Source organism: Mesoplodon bidens, assembly GCF_964165515.1.
Source record: "Mesoplodon bidens genome assembly, chromosome: 1".
In the NCBI taxonomy this organism is placed as follows: Eukaryota; Metazoa; Chordata; class Mammalia; order Artiodactyla; family Ziphiidae; genus Mesoplodon; species Mesoplodon bidens.
The window spans coordinates 27802705-27823179 of NC_138176.1; the positions used below are offsets into that span (position 1 = coordinate 27802705).

At 49.6% G+C, this 20475-nt stretch overlaps 2 protein-coding genes and 1 pseudogene across 6 annotated transcripts in view; 1 reads left to right on the forward strand and 2 right to left on the reverse strand.

Annotated features, from left to right (window-relative positions):
• Positions 1-4447: 4447 nt before the first annotated feature.
• Positions 4448-5059, reverse strand: LOC308615412 (large ribosomal subunit protein eL32-like; annotated as a pseudogene). Its single transcript has one exon. The product of its transcript is annotated as a large ribosomal subunit protein eL32-like (transcript).
• A 7081-nt stretch (positions 5060-12140) lies between these two features.
• Positions 12141-14813, reverse strand: HPS6 (HPS6 biogenesis of lysosomal organelles complex 2 subunit 3; the record flags this gene model as incomplete). The annotated part of the gene is made up of 1 exon (XM_081228615.1): positions 12141-14813. One exon carries the CDS (start codon positions 14811-14813, stop codon positions 12402-12404), a length of 2412 nt encoding a protein of 803 aa, XP_081084741.1. The 3' UTR covers positions 12141-12401.
• Positions 14814-14851: 38 nt separating this feature from the next.
• ARMH3 (armadillo like helical domain containing 3) overlaps positions 14852-20475 on the forward strand; it is a 180545-nt gene continuing 174921 nt past the window's right edge. Inside the window, exon 1 of one of the 4 annotated variants that reach the window (XM_081228629.1) lies at positions 14852-14935. The gene's annotated coding sequence lies outside the window, so the exon portion shown is untranslated. Of the gene's footprint in view, positions 14936-15118; positions 15203-19314; positions 19470-20475 lie in introns of those variants that run through there. The other 3 variants (XM_081228626.1, XM_081228627.1, XM_081228625.1) reach the window with 3 other exon arrangements.

The following is a 20475-nucleotide window of genomic DNA, read 5'->3' on the forward strand; positions in this document are numbered from 1 at the left end:
GCTCCAAGGGTTTTAGGAGCTCTGTGCCAGAAATGGAGATGAAGACTAACTACATATTTCTTATTATAAATCACAATATCACAGCATCAAAAGCCCATGCTGGAATCCTTTTCTGAGCAGATTGAGAGTGAGAGGGATGGGTTGGGGGGGGCTCTGTGGGCGGGCAGCCCAGCCCAGGCTCAGGTAGAAGCAGGCCCACAGTAACAGCAGTCAAGACCTCCTAGCCGGATGAACAAATGCTTGGGAGGAAGGCACAACTATTAGGTTTGAATCTTGCTTCCACCTCTATGGAGCCTCACCATAGACACGTTTAACTTAGGACCCGGTACAGCCGTCTGCACTCAGCAAAGAGCGACTCCATTTTAAACAACTGGCAGGGTGAGAAGGGAGACGGCATCTCACTTACACTAAGTGTGAGTTCAATGATGCAAGCATTTTTCATGCAACATGGACCCTAAAAGCAAGCCAGCTGCCAAATCTGGTGCTCAACCACTGAAACAACAATTGGTTCCCAACTGGCTGAGCTGGACTTATTGAGAGGTCAGCTCTACCTTATTTTATGGATGATTTAAGGAGTTATCATGTTTTGACTATATGATTCAATTCTTGACCTATGTGTTTACTTTAAAATCTAATCTCTTTGTATGATATAATTCTGTTGTACTTACTTTGTGACCCTTTCTCCGTCATTTATCCTCTGATCCTCAGTTTCCTCCTGTGGAAAACAGAGTTAGAGAAACTGATCTTAAGAAATTCCTAAGGTTCCTAACTACTAGTGCCCTCCAAATGACATGTATAGAATATACAAGTAAGTTCTTCCACAGTCATTCTCTCTGTTAATCCTCAAAACTGTTCTATGATGTAGATACTATTTATTCCTTTTCCTCTTTTATGGCTGAGGAAATTGAGGCTCAAAGAGGTTAAGAAAGTTATTCAAGGTTACACAGACAATAGGTGGTAAAGGCAGGATTAAATCCTTGTGAGTTCTTATCCAGTGTGTCTCCAGGTACCCTTCTAACACTTGGGAGGAATGCCCCAGATCGATGGGCAGGCAGGCCCTCTTGAAGAGTTGGGGCTAATTAAAATAGAAGGATGTTTTATTTTTACATGTACCTCCTTTGCTTTATAAGTTTCAGTGCTCTTGGTCCTTTGTTCATATGCCTGTCTTTCCTAAGTACTAAGTTAAACTCCCGCTGCTGGGGTAGTCCACTCATGCCTGGGAGTCCTATCCTTGAGCTGAGAGGGGTTCCCCAGGTCCACACGGGAAGGGGAAGGGTGCTGGCCTAAAGCCTGTAGGCCTGTCTCCTTTCTAGTCCCACCTCTCTCACCTGCTAGCCAAGGATCCAGCTTGCCTGTTTGCAGCTTAGTTTTCTCTGTAATATGGGCATCATAACTGCTGCTCTGTGGGCTTCAGAGGGTAGGAGGATCAGATGAAGTAGGTGACAGGGAGTTACTTTTTTTTCTTTAAGTTTTGGCTGCACGCGGGCTTTCTCTAGTTGCGGCGAGCAAGGGCTACTCTTCCTTGTGGTGCGTGGGCCTCTCACTGAGGTGGCTTCTCTTGTTGCGGAGAACGGGCTCTAGGCACGCGGGCTTCAGTAGTTGCGGCGTATGGGCTCAGTAGTTCTGGCTCTCAGGCTCTAGAGCACAGGCTCAGTAGTTGTGGTGCAACGGCTTAGTTGCTCCGCGGCATGTGGGATCTTCCCGGACCAGGGATCGAACCTGTGTCCCCTGCATTGGCAGGTGTATTCTTAACCACTGCGCCACCAGGGAAGTCCAGGGAGGTAATTTGAGGTGTGAAATGCTCTTGCAGTGTGTGTGTGTGTGTGTGTGTGTGTTGGGGAGGGGTCGAAGTTATCCAAGGAGTCTCCAGGATTGTAGCCCCAGCGTGGCCTGGCAGAGCAGTTTCTCCCCAGGCTGAGGTCAAAGCCAGGTCCTCTTCCCACTATCAACACCAGAGCCTGGGTCCTGTTTGTTGTTCTTGGCTCCTCTCCTAGCAACCAAAGCAGCGCTGAAGAAGGTACTGCCAAGCAATGGGGACCTTGCCTCTCAACTCTCTAGGAAGAGGGGTCAGAGCTCCAGACCCTGGCAGCAGCCTTATAGCACCCTGGGCAAGTGCAGGGAGCTCTACCAGCAAGTGTAAGTTCATGGCCTAAGGCTCAACCTCAGCCTTAGCTTGGTGAGGGGCCCTCCCGAGACCTTCAGCTCTTTACTGCTATCCTGAGTTTGACCCAGGAAAGATAGCCTCCACCCAAGATATATACCCCGTCCTTAGGGAGACCTGATGAGGGAGACCCAACCTCATTTTGGGGTGTGTATTAGCTTTCTAGGGCTGCAGTAACAAATTATCACAAACTTGATGGCTTTAAACAGCAGAAATTTATTCTCTCACAGTTCTGGAGGTCAGAAGTTCAAAACTAAGGTGCCCACAAGCCTGGTTTGTTCTGGAGGCTCTGAGGAGAATCCATCCCATGCCTCTTTCCTAGCTTCTGGGCGCTGGCAGCAATCCTTGGCATTCCTTGGCTTGTAGACCCATCACTCCAATCTCTGCTCTGTCTTCACATGACCTTCTCCTTCTGTGTCTCTGTGTTGTCTCCTTTTCTGTCTTATAAGGATACTCATTCTTGGATTTAGGACCCACCCTAATCCAGGATGACCTCTTTTTGAGATCCTTACCTTAATTAACTCTTCAAGGATGCTGATTCAAAATCAGGTCATATTCTGAGGTTCTGGGTGGACATATCATTTGGGGGCCATGATTCAACCCACTACATGTGCCTCCAATTGGATGGAGGAAACCTAAGCCCACTCTTGGGGAGTCGTTGACTCTGAGAGGAGAAATCTGTCCCTACTTAAAGAAGCCCCTCTTTTTTTTTTTTTGGCCACTGACCAGGGATCGAACCTGCACCCTCAGCAGTGAAAGCACAGAGTCCTAACCACTGGACCGCCAGTGAACTCCCAAAGAAGCCCCTTTATGATGGAGAATTTGATTCCCAGCCTAGTCCCCAAGAGCCTTTAAATTGAGACAGGCACACAAATGTTGGTGGCAGGGAAGGGTCAGCATTGGCAGAATCCAGACCACTGTTCTCTATAGAACAATGGGAGGGTGTTGTGTCTATCGTGTGAGGATTTGGAAAGGGACCGAGGGGAAGTTTCCGCCTCCACGAGGCCAGTGAGGCAAGCCAGGCACATGACCTTAGTCCTTGCCCTCCCCCTTTTTCTTTCTCCAGCTCCCAGATGTTAATGTGCTGATATCAGTGTTAAATACTTTTTGAAAATGAACCCCTATATGATCATCAAGAAAGTAGGACTGTTCCCAAGGGTGGTCTTAATATGCTGGAGAAGGCATCAGGGTTAAGCTCCCATAAGGGTCTTTTTGCCAAACCAAGCTAGCTCCCTGAGCCCTGTTTCTTCCTTACTTGCCAGGACCTAGCCATTCAGCTGGGTTCTTTTCTTTCCCACTCTGGGGATTCTCTTCCTGAACTGGGAGCTGTAGAAGCCTTGCAGCTGGTACTACCTCATGCCTCCTCTCTTTTTCCTACAAACTGCAAGAGCCTCAGGCTGCTTCCTACCCATTCAATCTCTGGGAATCCTCACGCCTCTAGACTGGATGCTGAGTGGGGCACCAGCTCTCCTCACACCTCTTTGCCCCCCCGTTAAGATCTCCCTAAAGACAATTGCATGGTACCTTTTCCTTTCAAAGCTTTTACAGTTGGTCACTATGTGGAAAGGGGCCTGAAATCTGAGGAAGGTTTGAAAATTTCAGAAACCTGGGAAACTTCTGCCAACCCTGGTCCATGGAATGAAAGGGCAGCCAGCCTCTCCTCTTAGATCTGGCCTGAAGACACCAACCAGGACAACCGTTCATGTTCCCCTTTACCTCTGTATGGCTACATTTGAGCACCTCCCAGTTGGTTTTTCTCACCTCTGTATTTCCTCAGCCTCATGCAGGAATAGCCCCTTTATGGAATGATATTTTAGGAGAGTCACCAAAGAAGTCCCAGTAGGGCCAACTCCTAATCCCCCCTTTCCTAGAATTAGTTGCATGGATTTGGGGTTAGAGAAAGTTGGAACACCAGTAGGGGACCCACAGTCTCTCCATGGTATTCCAGAAAGAGTGGATAAGAGGGCACAGACATTGTGGCACATATGGGGTGGGTACCCCCCAGCTCCAGATCCTTCTTTTGTACTACCACTCCATTTCCACCACCCCACCCAGATGTGAATACCCAGGTGGAGGATACTGGGATATCAACAGAGTTTATAATACAGAAGAGTTGTTGAATTCAACCTTTTAAGAATTTCAGTGTATTGATGGACTCAGTGGGTTTGTCCACTGAGTGGTCAATACACATAAGCCAGTGGGTTTGTCCACTGAGTGGTCAATACACATAAGCTCAGAATCCATTACTTTGAGAGATGGATGTGAGAGATGTGAGGAATGAAAAGAGATGACCAGAGCTTGACAGGATGGTGATGGGGAGTTGAAGCTGGGCACAGAGGTGGGAGAGGCAGGGCAGACTTGACGGACTGACAACTGCTCCCTCTTTTTTTTTTTTTTTTTGGCTGAGTTTTATGGTCTTATTAACACAAACAAAATGTGTGCATGAGCTGTCTATTCATTTTCTTCACTGCACAGCCTGGCATTGGGATTGATGACTCTGATGGCCAGCTGGGCTGCTCTTTCCACAATGGCTTTGTGGTTCTTGGAGGAGACGTTGTGAGCAATCTCATCATAGTAAGATTTGTTGCACATCAGCAGCACTTCAAGCTCCTTGACCTTGTGGACCAGGAACTTCCCAAAGCTGCTGGGCAGCATGTGCCTTGTTTTCTTGTTGCCCCCATAACCTATGTTGGGCATCAAGATCTGGCCCTTGAATCTCCTGTGCACTGTATTGTCAATGCCTCTGGGTTTCTGCCAGTTCTGCTTAATTTTGACATATCAGTCTGACCGGTGCCAGATGAACTTCTTGGTCCTCTTTCTGATAATCTTGGGCTTTGTGAGGGGTCTGAGGGTGGCCATGATACCTAGTAGGAGATGGCTGCCACCTCCAAAGGCAGTGCCGAGGAGAAGAGCTCCCTCTGTTTTCTTGATGGCTTCTCAGCCGTTCCCACATACATGACCCCTTGGAACTCTGCTTCCAAAAAACTATTCATAGGGGAAGAAATGGGTTAACCACAGATTCTCCTCCTGGCTTTCCCTCATGCCAAGCAAAGGAGCCCTCTTTGAGTTAAGGGTCTGACTGATGTAATTAAGGGGATGATGGACAAGGCTAACAAAATTGACACAGAATCAAGAGCCTACTCCCAGGTCCAGTTAAGCTTGTCATTAAAACAAAAAACACACCTCTTCAGGGTCTCAGTAGTGAGATCTGGGACCAGCTGGGAAGGTGCTGCTTTCTACAGGGAGAAACTATATCTTTTATTGGAGAAACTACAAAGGTTTTGGAAATCCAACCAGTGTTCCCCACTCTGTTTTTCTGACTCTTCTTCTCTGGTTTGATCCCTCTTGGCCATCCACTTCCAAACTTTCTACTCTGGAGCCATTCCATTCCTCTCTTTTGAAGCAGCCATTCCCTTATACCCCATAAAGCCCACCTTATGTTCTTTTCTTCCCCAACATTTACAGGGGAGGCCTACTCGCTGGGGAACTCACTAGGGCCTGACCAGTTGGTGGAGGGAGGAAGTGGGTCACTGATGTGTCCATCCTCCCTCTCCTAGGCTTCCCATGAATCACCTCTTGCCCATACTGACCCTCCACTATCCCCAAAGGGCTATGAGAACAATGAACCAATCTAGTCAGTGATGAGCAGTCACTTGGTTTCCCCTCTGGATAACTCTCCAGTGATATCCAGGTCAGTGTCCCCTCTGCCTTGGCCCAGGACACTGACCTGGCTATGCTTGGGTCCCCTCTGCCTCTATACCTCCAATCAGCCTTCCCTTTCCTTCCCGCACTGTAGCCTTCCCACGTCCAGCATCAGGGCTCTGTGGGAAGGGCTCTATGCTGGGGAAGGCTCTATGCTGGGGAGGCTCTGCCCCCCAGTTCTGAGGCTCTAGGCTTCTCCTAGAGCCTGTGTGGGGTGGCTTAGGGTGGGACAATGCCCACTTCTCCCTGGTACAAAACAAAAATAATAGAGACCTTGAGAAGACTGCATGTCACCTTGGAATCTGAGTGGCTGCCAAAGCCTGAGGACTTGACACCTATGAAAGACCTGGACAGTCTGCCCCTCCAGAACCTTTAGCTCAGCGAGGCCCAAATGAGGTAGACTGACCTCATTCTTGGTGCAGGCCACCCCCCCACTCCCCTTTCCTCAGCTCTTCACAGCTCCTTCCTTTTTCCTTCATTTCTCAGATAATGGAAAGCTCTGGGAGACCAAATCTAAACGAGCTGTCCCACTGGCTCTACGTTCTGGCTATAATTCTGGTGAGAGGCCCCAAGGGACCTCTCTGTCCTCCAACCTCCAGCAATCACACCTGAGAGCGTCCTCTGCTCTCCAGAGTGAGAGCATTTCCCTGCCTCCCCCAGGTCCCTCTTCCCGTTCCCATCTGTCTGTCTCCTCTCTCTTCTCCTGGTCCAACCTCATCCTTTTACTCATCTCTCTGCCTCTGTCTTTCCTCACCTTTGTTCTTGCTCCTGTGTAACGACCTTTGGAGCCAGGCCCGGGCTCTCCCTCTGGGAACTAGAGGAGAAACCACTCCAAGGCTTCTACCTACAACTGGTGAGTGACCCTGGTCACTCAGCCCTGACCTCACAGCCTGATTCAGCCTCCCTCCCCACCTGAATTTTTGTTTACCGGCAGAAATGCGGACGCATGCAGTAATAGTGTGAGCAGTTTACAGTTCACACAGTCCATTAGCCTTGAAATTGTGATTCTCAAAAAGTTTTATATTTAGGAAGATTCACCTTCATTTCACATTTTGTACATAAAGTGAGACTATTGATTTTGAATAAAGCCCAGCATCTTATTCCTATATTTCAAATTCATGTAAAATATGACCTCACTGTGCCTCCCCAGAAATCTCTGCTGTGCCCTCAACTTCCTCCTCAGTTGGCTCAAATTATCCAGATCAGTCTGGTAGCTAGGGCAGAGTTCCAACCCTGGAGAGGAAGCATCCTGGCAGCTCAGGTCCCTCTTTCTTCTGGGTGATACTGTCCTAGTACAAGACCAGGGTCACTTTGCCTCCCCTTGATTTGCTCCCTGAGTTCTACCCTGACCTCCTCCTCTCCTGCCCTCAGAGAACCTTAATTTACCACCTTCAAAGGCTTCTTCAGTCTTAGTCAAGAAATGGGCAAGTGTGTGCTTGTTTAAGGGTAATGGTGGAGCTGGCGGTGATGACAGTAACCACCAGGGGGCGCCTGTGCCTAAGAAGAGATTGAGTGGGGCCCTGGGGAGCCACTCTGAGGATTTTTCTTCCTTTCTTCCAGGGCAGTAAGGGTGCCAGGCATTCCAGCCTGAGGGGGCTCCCTCTGGAGCTGGGGGTCTAGAGCTGCCCCCTCCCCACTCTCCAACTTCCTCTCTTTCCCTGACCACCAAGGGGAAGTGTGAACCAAGTTCTGGTACATTTGTACAGTGTGGAACACTTCGTTAGGACAAGTTCCCTTGATGGCTGGGTCAGGGTATGGGGGGAAAGCAGAGTGGTTTGGATACAGCCCACTCTGGCCACCAATTTCCTACAGGAGAAAGGGGTGGGCTTTGATCTCTGGCCTTTGCGGGTTGGAGAAGACTTGGGTTGCTGTAGTCTTTTTTTTTTTTTTTAAATTATTTTTGTCTGTGTTGGGTCTTCGTTGCTGTACGCGGGCTTTCTCTAGTTGTGGGGAGTGGGGGCGACTTTTTTTTTTTTTTTTTTTTTGCGGTACGCGGGCCTCTCACTGCTGTGGCCTCTCCCGTTGCGGAGCACAGGCTCTGGACGCGCAGGCTCAGCGGCCACGGCTCACGGGCCCAGCCGCTCCGCGGCATGTGGGATCTTCCCGGACCGGGGCACGAACCCGTGTCCCCTGCATCGGCAGGCGGACTCTCAACCACTGTGCCACCAGGGAAGCCCGGGGCTACTTTTCTTTGAGGTGTGTGGGTTTCTCTTTGCGGTGGCTTCTCTCGTTGCGGAGCACAGGCTTTAGGCGCGCGGGCTCAGTAGTTATGGCTCGCGGGCTTAGTTGCTCCGCGGCATGTGGGATCTTCCTGGACCAGGGCTCGAACCCGTGTCCCCTGCATTGGCAGGAGGATTCTTAACTACTGCACCATCAGGGAAGTCCCGGGTTGCTGTAGTCTTCTGTTCCAGTCATTGGGTGGCATGGAAACTGTGGTCTGTGTCTAAACAGTGAATCTCCTGGTGAGGGAAGGGAATATGGGTGGCAGTAGGGAGATGAAAAAGGGAGGATTGGGCTCCATGGCCATATAGGCAGGTAGAGGAGCCTCAGGATTTGCTTCCTCTCCTTTGCCCAGACTGCATTCTGGTCTTGTGTTGCTTAGCTTCACTTTCAAGCTTTCTAGAGACTACTGCCAAGTGAACTTGAGAGTAGTATGCTCCAAAGATGAGGCATACCTGTGGAAATGAACCTACCCAAGGACCTCAGGCCTTCCTACCAACTCCTGCCCAGGGACTTTGGACCTGGGATCTTGTCCACTGCTCAAAACCTTCAGCCCCAGAACTTCCCCCTTTACCCAGGCACCCAAGATCAAGGAACTCAGAGCTCCTAGATCTCCCATATCCCCAGGTCCCAACATCCTGTCTAGGGACCCTCTCTACTTTCTGATCCTAGAATACTCTCTGCCAACCAAAGACCTCAGACTTGGGATCTCCACTCACCTATTTGGAGCCCTCTGACTCAGAAAGACCACACTGGGCCAGCTCTCTGATGGTCCTCTCACACATTCCACCAGAACCCAGTCACACAATGATATCTATATCCCCGAGCTGTTCTCCAAAGTCCTGAGACATGGTTGGGGGTCACTTCACCCTCCTCACTGGAGCTGGAGCATGAGCAAGGACAAGAGCAATCAAGTACCAAGTCTGTAACAGCAGGTGAAAGTTCCCATCTAAGCTCACCTGCTCTCCTCAGAGCTGCCAGGCTGGGTGGCTCCCCTACTTGTGGGTGGCTCTGAGGAAATTCCTTGAGCCAAACAATTCCAAGGAAAAACCTGGCCCCCTTCTTTTGCCCATGCCCCCAGAGACCCACTGAGTACAATTCCTTTCCCTCCAAGCACAGAAAGAGGCCCAAGCCAATCTCAGGCTGAGAAGAAACAACAATGAGGAACTTCCCTAGCTGTCCAGTGATTGGGACTCTGCGCTTCCAATGCAGGGGGCGTGGGTTTGATCCCTGGTCAGGGAACTAAGATCCCACAAGCCACGTGGAGTGGCCAAAAAAGAAAACCCAAAAAACAACAACCATGATTCAGCAGGATCATGAACAGGAAACAGATTCCTGCTTTTGTCCATCCCCAGCTCTCCACAGAGGGGCCATAATGGGCCCAGCCTCCAGACTAAAGAGGAGGATGAACCCCATCCAAACCAGGGCTGAGGTAGAGGCCAAGGGATGACCTGTCCCTAGTTCTGGGCCTCTGGGAGGAGCAGAAGCTTAAGGGTCAGTAGCTTGACTCTTGATGTTGGTAGACAACCTGGCTTAAGGGCCAGGACAACAGCCATCCAAATTCTGGATAAGGTCAAGTTACCATCCTTAGACTTTCATGAGGCTGAGGAGCGATCCTAGGACTTGGCTATACACACAAGCTACCTCAGGACCTTCATAAGGCTGAGGAGTAACACAAGCCCTGTATAAGCCTGAGGTGCTGCCCCCTTCCTCGAGACCGAGGAACTGTCCCTAGTCCCATATGAGCCTAAACGGCCACCTTAAGTCCAGGATGAGGCTGAGCAGAACCCAAGCTGCAGGTCCTAGCTGAGGGCAAAGCTAAGTGGTAGTCCTTACCTTGGGCCCAAGCCTTGGACAAGGGATACCTGGGGCCCCAAGGTGATGCTGAGTAGCAGCATCAAGAGTCCTACCCTAAGCCCAGAACCAGCCTGAGGGGTCACTTGGGTAGAAGTGGGCAGAGGGCCTAGGCCTCTTCAAAGGTGGTCCTGCTGACTAAATTCAGATGAACAGAAATATGTTCTGGAGACGCTCTTGTTTCTTAGTTTTGGGAGTCAGCCTCCAAGCAGCCCTCCTCCAGTGACTCTTGTTACTAAGCCAGAGGGCTCTGCAGGTAGCTCTCCTGTCTGTGGTAAATCTTCCCCTTAACAAGTGGCTGCTCCAGAAATCCTGGGGGAGACAAGCATGGGCTCAGGGCCAGCACAGGGAACAGAAGAGTCTTGGGGAAAGGAAGTGTGTACCTCTGCAGATCCCCCTCCTCACAACAGGCTAGAGAAGCTAGCATTGAGCCAAGAATGAGAAGTGCTTCAAGCCCAAGCCGGTAGCAGCTATTGGGCTGTACAGTGAAGTGGTTCAAATCTTAGAGCTACTACTTTCTAGCTGACTGACCTTGGTCGAGTAATCTTTCTAAATCTCTGTTTTCTCACCCGTAAAATGGAGATAATATTAGTACTTTCCAGATGGGGTTATTAGAAACATTAAAAGAGGGACTATTTAAAGACTAACAGAGTGACTGGCATACTTTAAATGCTCATAAATGTTAATTATTTTCATTATTGGAAGTGGTCACTTTAGCCAACAGATTCAGATTTAACCACTCCCTCTATAACCAACTCTATGAGGCCCTCAGCTATTGAAAAACACATCAACCGTGTATGCATTTCTGGAGTGTTTTCCAACACCAACCATCAATTCTCTGTGGACATCAATTGGGTGTCCTACAAGTCAACTAAATTCTGATACTAACTACCTGGAGTTAGCACAGATCCCACAGGTTAAGGGCTCGATCCCACAAGACTGCCCTCACTTCAAATGCCAGTCACAAGTCACTGGGACTTCTGATCAGCTGGCTATAAACTGGGAGTTCCCATGCTATAAATTGGCTTGATAATTTGCTAGAATGGCTAACAGAACCCAGGGAAATACTTATGTTTACCAGTTTATTAAAGGATACAACAGTCAGATGGAAGAGATGCACAGGGCAAGGCATGGTGTGAGGGGTGTGCATGGGGCTTCCATGCCCTCTCTGGGTGCATCAGCACCTTAATGTGTTCACCAAGCCAGAAGCTCATCAAATTTCCCTGTTCAGGAGTTTTTGTAGAGCTCAGTCTCTAGCCCCACTCCCCTCCCAGGAGGTTGAGGATGGAGCTGAAAGTTCCAACCCTTTCATCACTCGGGTCTTTCTGGTGACCAGCCCCATCCTGATGCTAGGGGTCCCCACTTTAAGTTACCTCATTAGTGTGAATGCAGGTTTGGTCTAAAGGGGCTTGTTATAACAAAGACATTTCTTTTTTTTTTTTGAATTTTATTTTATTTTATTTTTATACAGCAAGCTCACTGACTGTTAAATTTTATTTATTTTTCCAACACAAAGCATAGGGAGCTGGAATAAGTCCCACCACCTCAAAGAGTTTCCCTATTTAATTTATTTTAATATTTCTTGTAGGCAACTTTTTTCTGTTGAAAACTTTGACCTTTGGGAAGTAACAATTCAAAACTTAGAAAATATTTGGATATAATATTAACTAAATCTCCAGTTCAAATCTGAAATTTTCTGGTAATTTTTTTTAGCTTTTTCTCTCCCCCTGCATCTGTGTTCATTTTTATGATAATGGACACTTTAATTTATCTAATAAATATGTTCCCAAAATAGGAATCAGATCATATTTAAAATGTAGTGAGGATTTGCTGTTTAAATGGCTTCTACTGTAAATTTATTTGCAGTGTAAGTTATTTGACCTTAATTTATCTTTGATGTATGCTTGGATTTTAATCTATTAGGTTTGTCTAAATCAAGGCACATCAATTAACCATTGGATCTATTCCTGTTTATTACTCTCATAAAATCTAAAGCTATCACTTTGAAATTTAAAATCCAGAATCTCCTGTGGTTAGCACCATTACTACTAATAGCAATGTAGAGTTTTTCTTTTTTTTTATAATTTTATTTTATACAGCAGGTTATTAGTTATCTATTTTATACGTATTAGTGTCTATGTGTCAATCCCAATCTCCCAATTCATCCCCCCCACCCCTACCCCCCCGCCAGATTCCCCCCCTTGGTGTCCATACGTTATAACAAAGATATTTCTATCACTCAGGAAATTCCAAGTGTTTTAGGAGCTTTATGCCAAGAGAGAAACCTGAGGATAAAGACCAAACATATTTATTATACATACATACATATATATATATATATATATATATATAAATTGCTCCAGAAGAGAGAAGAGTATTGTGAGTATTGCACACACAGGTCCCACTCTGGCCCCCTCCAACTCCTAGGCACCTTTCCCTGATCACTGTGTCCTAGAAAAAATTTTCAGCCTGTGTCAGTCACACAGAGGCCCTGTCCAGATGGTGCCCATGTCTCCAGGCCTGGGTGGTCTGATGCCTGGAGGGCTGTCATAGGTCCCCGAGGTGGGGTAGGGGGTGGAGTGCCTGGGTCCCATAGAATGTCCTCATATCGGCTTAGAACTGGGCCAGAGGGTCGTCCTTGAGTCCCAGTCTGCTCCAGCAGGGCTCTGAGCAAGCCCACAGTGAGAGGGGGCTCTGCCCCAGGCTCAGGGAATGGGGCGGGGGGCTCCAACTCATCTGGGAGGTGTGTCCGCAGCAGAAGCAGGAGCTCAGCTGGAGCTAGGTCTGGTGGGCACAGGCGGCAAAGGAGGGGGAGGTGAGCATCAAGCCGGCGGTGCCGGGCAAATTCAGCCAACAGCAGTTTGAAGATCTCACTTCGAAGCAGGGGGCTGGAGGGGCTGAGGGCCAAGCCAGCCTCTAGAGCCCGCTCCCACTCTTCCTTTTGCACCAGCTGCCCCACAGCTTGGAGCACAGCTTTGGGCCGCCCACTGCCCAAGAGCAGGTCTAGCTCCAGTGCTTCAGGCCTAGTCCCCTCCTCACCTAGTACTTCCAGGGCTCGGCGATAGAGGGGCAGCCCTGGGCCCCCTGACCCACAGCCAGGCCCGCCCTGCTGCTGTGCCAGCTCCACAAAGGGTGGCAGCCATCGTGGCTCCAGCCGGCAGAGGCATCGGCACAGGAGTTCAAAGAGGGGCAGTATCCCACTGGGTGGTTCCTTTCCACCTGTTGTAACGCCCAGTACCTTCTTCCACACGTCAGGAGGAGCTTGGGACCTCAGCCTACCATTCCCATCTGGCTGGAGCTGCAGGGCCCTGAGGATGGCACCCCAGGCCGCTGTAGGGAGGGCTTGGAAAACGGTGTTGAGCTGGGCCAGCTGGTCTCCCATCAACTCAGTCCTCAGCAGCCGTGCCACTTCGTGCTCTGCCAGCTCAGTCCAGCCAGCCTCCTCGTCATCCCCAGCCACCAGCTGGGCTTTAAGCTGCTCTAAGCCCCGGTAATCCCGAAGCTCGGCCCTCAGTGTGGTCAGTAGTGTTGATGGGGACACGTGGCCCTGGAGGATGGAAGCCAGGGCCTGAGGTGCCCGGAATGTGCTGTTGTGTCTCAGTTCCTCTGGGGTGAGCCGGGCACCCCGCAGGCTCCGCCGCTGGTAGTACTCGCAGGCCTCCTCAAACACCAGATCTTCAGCTGAAGGCAGCGCAAGGCCTTGTGGGGCTTCCCAGCCTACTCGAAATAGACCCACGGCTGAAAGCAAACGAAGACCCCCTCGGGTCTCCAGCTCTTCCTCATTTTCCATGCCAGGGGCGGGGGGTTCCAGCAGATGTACTCGGTCTGTACTTAGGACCTTCCTTTCTAGCAGCTGCCCACTGCCCATGTCCAGCAGTTCCAATGTGGAGCCCAGCACACAGGCCAGAGTGCCATGAAATGTGCCCAGTGCTGCAGACCCTGCCAGGCTGGCAGGTGCCTCCTGAAGGGTGCCCACAGCCCGGGTACCACCGTGGGGCTGCACCAGGCTCACAGTGCCCCTGAAGTCAAGCCACAGCAGGCCCTGGGGAGTTGGGGCCCAGGTGTGTACAGTTAATGGCTGCCTGGGGGACAGCAGCCCAGGAAGGCCTCGGAGCAGGGTCCTGAAGTCCCATGGGTCCCCTCCTCCAGGATTCAGGCTTTTACTGTGGGAGAGGCCAAGACATGGGGCAGCCACCACCACCTTGCCCTTGCTTGGGCTCCAGATGAGCAGAATGTGGCCCACGCCAGGCCAGGTGGTGGCAGTGGGCACCAGAAAGAGGTCCTTGCGGGAGGTCAGCAGCCCGAAAGGGGGGCAATTGTGCAGCAGGATGTGTGTACGGCCCAGGTTGGTGCCGGCCTCCCCGCTGGGCTCCAGGGTCCGGACGCACACACAGTGGCTGAAAGCCACTGCGGGAGGCCCTTCGCGGTCCTCAGCGCCAGCCTGACGCTCCTCGCACCACACCAGGCGGCCTCGGGGCGCCGCCACGGCCACCACACGGGCTCCACCGCCAGGACACAGCTCGGTGCTCTGCAGCAGCCGCCAGCCGGGCTCCACCCCCGTGCCCCACACCTCGGCTAGGCCACTCTCCCACACTAGGACTAGCGCCGGTCGCGCCGGCCACGGTAGGAAGAAGGCGTCTAGCGGTGAGGGCTGGCCAGCCGGCCAGGCACGTTCCAGTTCCGCGCCGGGTCCACGCACCGCGACCAGCAGTTGCGGGTCCGGTGCCCCCGGAGGTCGCAGCAGCAGCAGGTGGCGGCCGTCCGGGCTGCAGCGAACTCGGACGGCTGGGTCCCCGGCCAACAACTCCCGGAGCCGGGCCGCGCCGCTGAAGTTGTTCAGGTCCGAGAGCAGGCGCAGAGTTCCCGCACGCTTCATGGTGCCGCCCGCGTCGGTGCACGCCCAGGCCCGCCGCCCCGTGGGGCGAGGCCCGGCTCTCGGTGCCGGGTTCCCAAGGGAGGTCAAGACTGGGGTTGAGACTTCCGCTCTTCGTTGATGAGGTGAGCCAAAGCCGGGCTGAGTCGGCCCGGCCCCGCCCCGCCCCGCCCCTCACGGCTAGCTCGCGACTGGAGCCGGTATATGCCCTGCCGGCACAACACCGCCCACCAGGGGCGGGGCCGCAGGAGCCTCGCGGGGGTGGAGCCGCGGAGCACACAATCGTCTCAGCGCTCCGACCTCGCGAGTCCTGGGGAAGCTCTCAGAGACGGGATGTAGGCCCGATGCTTCAGGCCCCAGGAAACCGCGGAGTGGCACAGAGTATGAATAAGGTATCTGGCTTCCAGCCCGCCCAGCATCCAACTACCAAGGCTTCCCTTCCCTCCACACCTCGCTCTCTCATCACAGTTTATTCATGAAATTTTTATTGAGCACCTACTAAGTGCCAGGCTCTGAGTAGACAACCCTGAACAAAAGAGAAAACCTCAACTTCATGGAGATGACAAACTAGTGGAAAAAATAATAATAGCTAGTACTTCCATAGCCCTTACTGTGTGACTCCCCCACCCCACCCCGCCTTTTAAAGATAAGGAAAATGAAGTACAGAGAGATAAAGTAAATTGACCAAGATCACACAGCTATTAAGCAGTAGAGATACAGGTGGGATTTCAACCACAAGCAATCTGGGTCCAGGGTCAATGCACCAAACCACTGTATCAACAGTTCACCCAAACTAACATTTTGCTAAAAAACAAAATTAACACATACTTTAATGGCACTGAGTCTGTGTGTAATCTCTTTAGCACCTACAAATTGATATGCAGGAGTCCTTTCCACCCCAGATTGCCTTCTCAGGTGCTGTGGTATTCCTCTCTCCTCCTCCAGTCCCTCCTTCATTAGCTTGCCCCTCCCTCCCTTTCCACGCAACTTCCCTGAGAACGGCATCCATTTCTGTTTCATCATACTCATTCTGTCCTCTTTCTCTCAGCATGGAAATACTCCCCAGTCTGCCCTGTCTTGGAAGTGGCTCTTTCGTTCTCATCTCCCCCAACCTTTACTCCTATCACTCTCTCTCCCTTTCATTTCACAGTCAAGTTTCTGGCAAAGATCTAGCATTTGTTGCCTCTACTTTCTCTCCTTCCATTCATTTCTCAAACCAATACTTACCCGCAGTAGATTTTCCTGAGGTCTTCAAGGCATTTTAATTTCCTTTTCTCTTTTGAGACATTTGACAACTTCCTTATTGAAAGTCTCTCCTGTAGTTTCCACAGCATCTTTCTCCTCTAATTCTCCTCTTTTTTAGATAGCGCTGTCTTCAGAACTTTTATTGCCATTGGTTCCTCTTTCTCCACCATCCTTTAAATGCTGGTTTTAAATGCCATATTGGGCCCTTTTATCTTTTTTCCTCCCCATATTATTAATATTTTTTTAGCCCTCTTCCTAGGCCATTTCTTCCCTTCTCATGGCTTGAACCATTACCACTAGGACAATGCCTCCAAAATATTTATCTACACCCCAGAGATCTCTGCTGAGTTCCAATGAAGGTATCCAAATGTCTACTAAATATTTCTGCCTGGATGTCTCATAGACATTTCAGTCTCAACATGTTCTAAACATCATCTTCCTCCCCAAATTTGCTCTTCCTCCAGCTGTTCCTAGTTGCCATGGGATTTCTTTCATTGTTATAGCCTCACTTAAAACCACTACATTTAGAAAATTGAAGTATTGTTGATTTATAGTATTGTGTAACACTACATATTTTTTGAGTATTTTTAGCCATATTTCTTTCTTTTTTTAAAGTTTATTTATTTATTTTTGGCTGCAGTGGGTCTTCATTGCTGCGCACGGGCCTTCTCTAGTTGCGGTGAGCAGGGGCTACTCTTCATTGTGGTGCACGGGCTTCTCATTGTGGTGACTTCTCTTGTTGTGGAGCACGGGCTCTAGGCGCACGGGCTTCAGTAGTTGTGGCTCGCGGGCTCTAGAGCGCAGGCTTAGTAGTTGTGGTGCACGGGCTTAGTTGCTCCATGGCATGTGGGATCTTCCCAGACCAGGGCTCGAACCCACGTCCCCTGCATTGGCAGGTGGATTCTTAACCACTGCGCCACCAGGGAAGTCCCTTTAGTCATATTTCTGATGGATACACACGTGCATATTTCTGTTGGTTACAAAAGCATGCATATATGTATACGCCACTGTATTTTTAATTTTTTCTTCCCGTTTTATTGAGACATGATTGATGTACAGCATTGTATAAGTTTAAGGTGTACAGCACAATGATTTGACTTACATATTACAATTAATTTAGTGAATATCCATCATCTCATACTGATACAAAATTAAAGAAATAGAAAAAAAATTGTTTCCTTCTGATGAGAACCCTTAGGATTTACAGCAGTGTTAATTATACTTAACGTGTTGTACCTTATGTTGTATCCTCACTTTTAGGGTAGAGCCTGGCACAAAGAAAGACTTCAATAGATGTTTGGTGAAAGAATGAGTAAGCTTGAGTAGGCACATGTTTGTGTGTGTGATATCACTTAGGAACCTTTTGTTTAAGAGTTATAGAATAGTTACAGAAATACAGAAAAAATGAAATATACTAGAAGAACATTGGTGTGGGGTGGGTCACAGAATCTGTAGGAGACAGGAAGAACAGGCTTGGAAAATGTGCAGGAACCCAAACTCTCTGAAGACCAGGAAATAGGAAGCACAACTGTTTTTCTGAAGGAACCATACAGCCAGGACACCACAGCCCCTGGTGCTGCATGAGTTGGTCACTGCATTTGTGGACGGCACCTGTTATGAATGAGTTCTGACCATCTTTTCATCTCTGCATCTCTTGATCAAGAGCTGAAGCCCTTGGAGGTTGCACCTAGTGGCCAAGCCCAGGTCACATGAGCTCACTTATCTTGGTTGCCCAGGGCCTGGTTTTCCATCAAGACTCTACCCAAAGGAAAAGGCCCCCAGAAAAGGAGGGGAAGGGTTCAGTGCTGGATAACCAAACCAATATAACATAGGCCTTTTATTATCTCTATTTTCCAGATAGGAAACTAAGGCTTAGAGAGCTCATGTAATTGTCTAAAGTCATACAGCTAGTAGGTAGCCAGCCTGGGATTCATTTCCACAGTATCACAGAGGTCACGCTCTTACCTACTCAGTCTGTGGACTTATAAACTTGCCCTCTGCTGAATCTGTATTTAATTCACTTCCTGCCAGTGTACTGTGTTTCTTCACCTTCACACTTCCGCCTTTCCTTTTCTTCTCTCCTCTAAGACTTGACTTCATCTTCATCTTCTCCCAAAAAGCCTCTGAAGATTGACAGGGAATTTTCCATTCTCTGAATTTTCAGGGCATTTACAGCTTGAGCTTTTCTAAGCTTACCTTCGATAATTCACTGTTTGATATTTAAAACATTTAATTGTATATCTATTTTTCTATCTATCATCTGTCTATCACTTTGTTACAATATAATCTCAGAATTGTAATTGTTTTTCTTTTTACTACTCCCAGAATTGGGTATTCAGTAGGTGCTCAACAAAGATGTGCTAAAAGGAAGTCAGGTATGGAAAGGGTTCTTTCAGCTGTACAGGAGGCTTCTAACTCATGTTCAGGAACAATAGTTCTTGGGGTTCACCTCAAGATGCCTATTACCACTTCTCACTCTTTTTTATATCCTATTAGGGTACAACTTTTTACCACTAATCATGTTTTATGCCACTGTGTAAACAGACAAGAAAAATTAAAAGTTACCTGGGCTTTTGGGCTATTAAGACCTCTTTCCTGATAGATCTGGGTTTAAACTCTTCTTCACCTCTTACTAACTCTAGAGCATTAAGCAAGCTGTTTAATCACTCAAAACCTTTTTTTTTTTTTGTTATCTGTGAGGTACCAACTTTATAAAGTCATTATAAGGAGACACATACACACACGCACACACTGCCCGGCATGTGTTTTTTCTTGGGTTTTTCCAGATTCTTTTTTTTTAAATTTTATTTTCGGCATGTCTTTTTTTAATCTTCCATTTTGTGTGTGAGAAAACTGAGACTCAGAGAGGTAACTTGCCAAGTTGACACAGCTTTACACGGTGCTTTGTACATAGCAGGCACACAGTACATATATGTTGATTGAATGAGTTTGTTTCCAATCTTTCACTTACAGAGTTGCAATAAAGAGCTTGGAACATATATCTTTCCAAACTTTGCCAGTGTTTCTAGAGGATATATTTACTCCTGGAAGTGGAATTGCCGATTTCAGGGTCTGCCATATTTAAAGAAACTGCTAATTCAACTTGCATCCAGTAGACGCTTGATACATGTTTCTTTTGCTAATTTCTTTCTCGTGGTGCATTTCGGGAATCGTAGTCTTTGTGATGGTTGCTGGGAATCGTGGTCCGAGCCAGCCTCAGGCAGTCGGAGCGGGCGAACGTATCACGCGGCAGGCTTTAGGATCCTGCGGGGCACGGCGGGCCGGGGGAAGGGTCTGGGGAGGTCGGGAGCGCGTCCGTGAGCCCGGAGCAGCTGCGGCGTCGGTGGCGTCGGGAGCGAGCCGGTCCGGGAGCGGCGCGGGTGGTGGAGGAGGAGGCAGGGTAAGAGGCGCTCGGTAAGCGGCGCCGGCCCGGGCTGGTCTCCGAACCTGGCCAGCCTCTGCGGGTACTGCCATACTAGGCCTTGGCCCTGAGGCGGCCCTGGAGGCGGGGCCTGCGCTCGCTAGGGCACGACAGGGGTTATGGGGGGAGAGGGAGGGAGGGCAGCTGCTGAGGAGCGCAGAGGCTGCGTGCGGCGGAGCGGAGCGAGAAGCGGCTCGCTACTCCAGCTGCCGTTCCCCTAACCCTCCAGTGCCGGTCACACGCCTCTCGCTCCGGGTCCCTGCTGGGCCCTCCTGGCAGCCGAGGCGCTGACCTTTGACCCATCACGAGGCTGACTCCGACCACTCAGGCTACCTTAAAAGCTTTCCTCCCAGGTGTTTCCCACCCGAGTGGCCTTCTGCCCAGCCTGTTTGTGGGGTGAGGGCGTGGGGCAAGACCTCGGAGAAGGGCTAGAGGAAGCCCTGTCTGCCCGAAGTCATCAGGCGTCCCGGAAGGTCCCCGTCTCCTCTTTACAGTCTCTGATCCCCGGGCTTCAGCCCACCCTTTACACACAATCATTGAAGCTACCGTGTTTTCTCTGGTTACTCGGTGTGAACCTGGGAAACGAACCTGTTTCCAGGCAAGTGTAGGGAAGAAACAGGAGATAAAAACTGGTTCCCTCGGGAAGAAGTATCAGAAACTGAGAAGTGTTGCCTTTCGACATGGGGAAGTAGAAACTTGGGCAGGCCCGAATAAATGTGAATCATCCGACCCTCCCCAATTCTTCCTCTCCAGAAAAAGCTTTGAGTTCAATGAGAGCTGTTTCTTTGCTATTCTATACTCTCTTTGACTTTGCAAACCAGGGCAAATAGGGTTTGTGTCCCTGCTCTTAATTTAGCACAAGTTAATTGGAATTATTTTGGGTGTACCTTCAGTTGGTCTTGTGTGCACAGTAGTTCCTATGTGAGGGCTTTTCCAGATATCAGATCAATCAGTCTAGAGAAAGGTGGATCCTTCTAGTTAGGATTGTGAAGGGGGAAC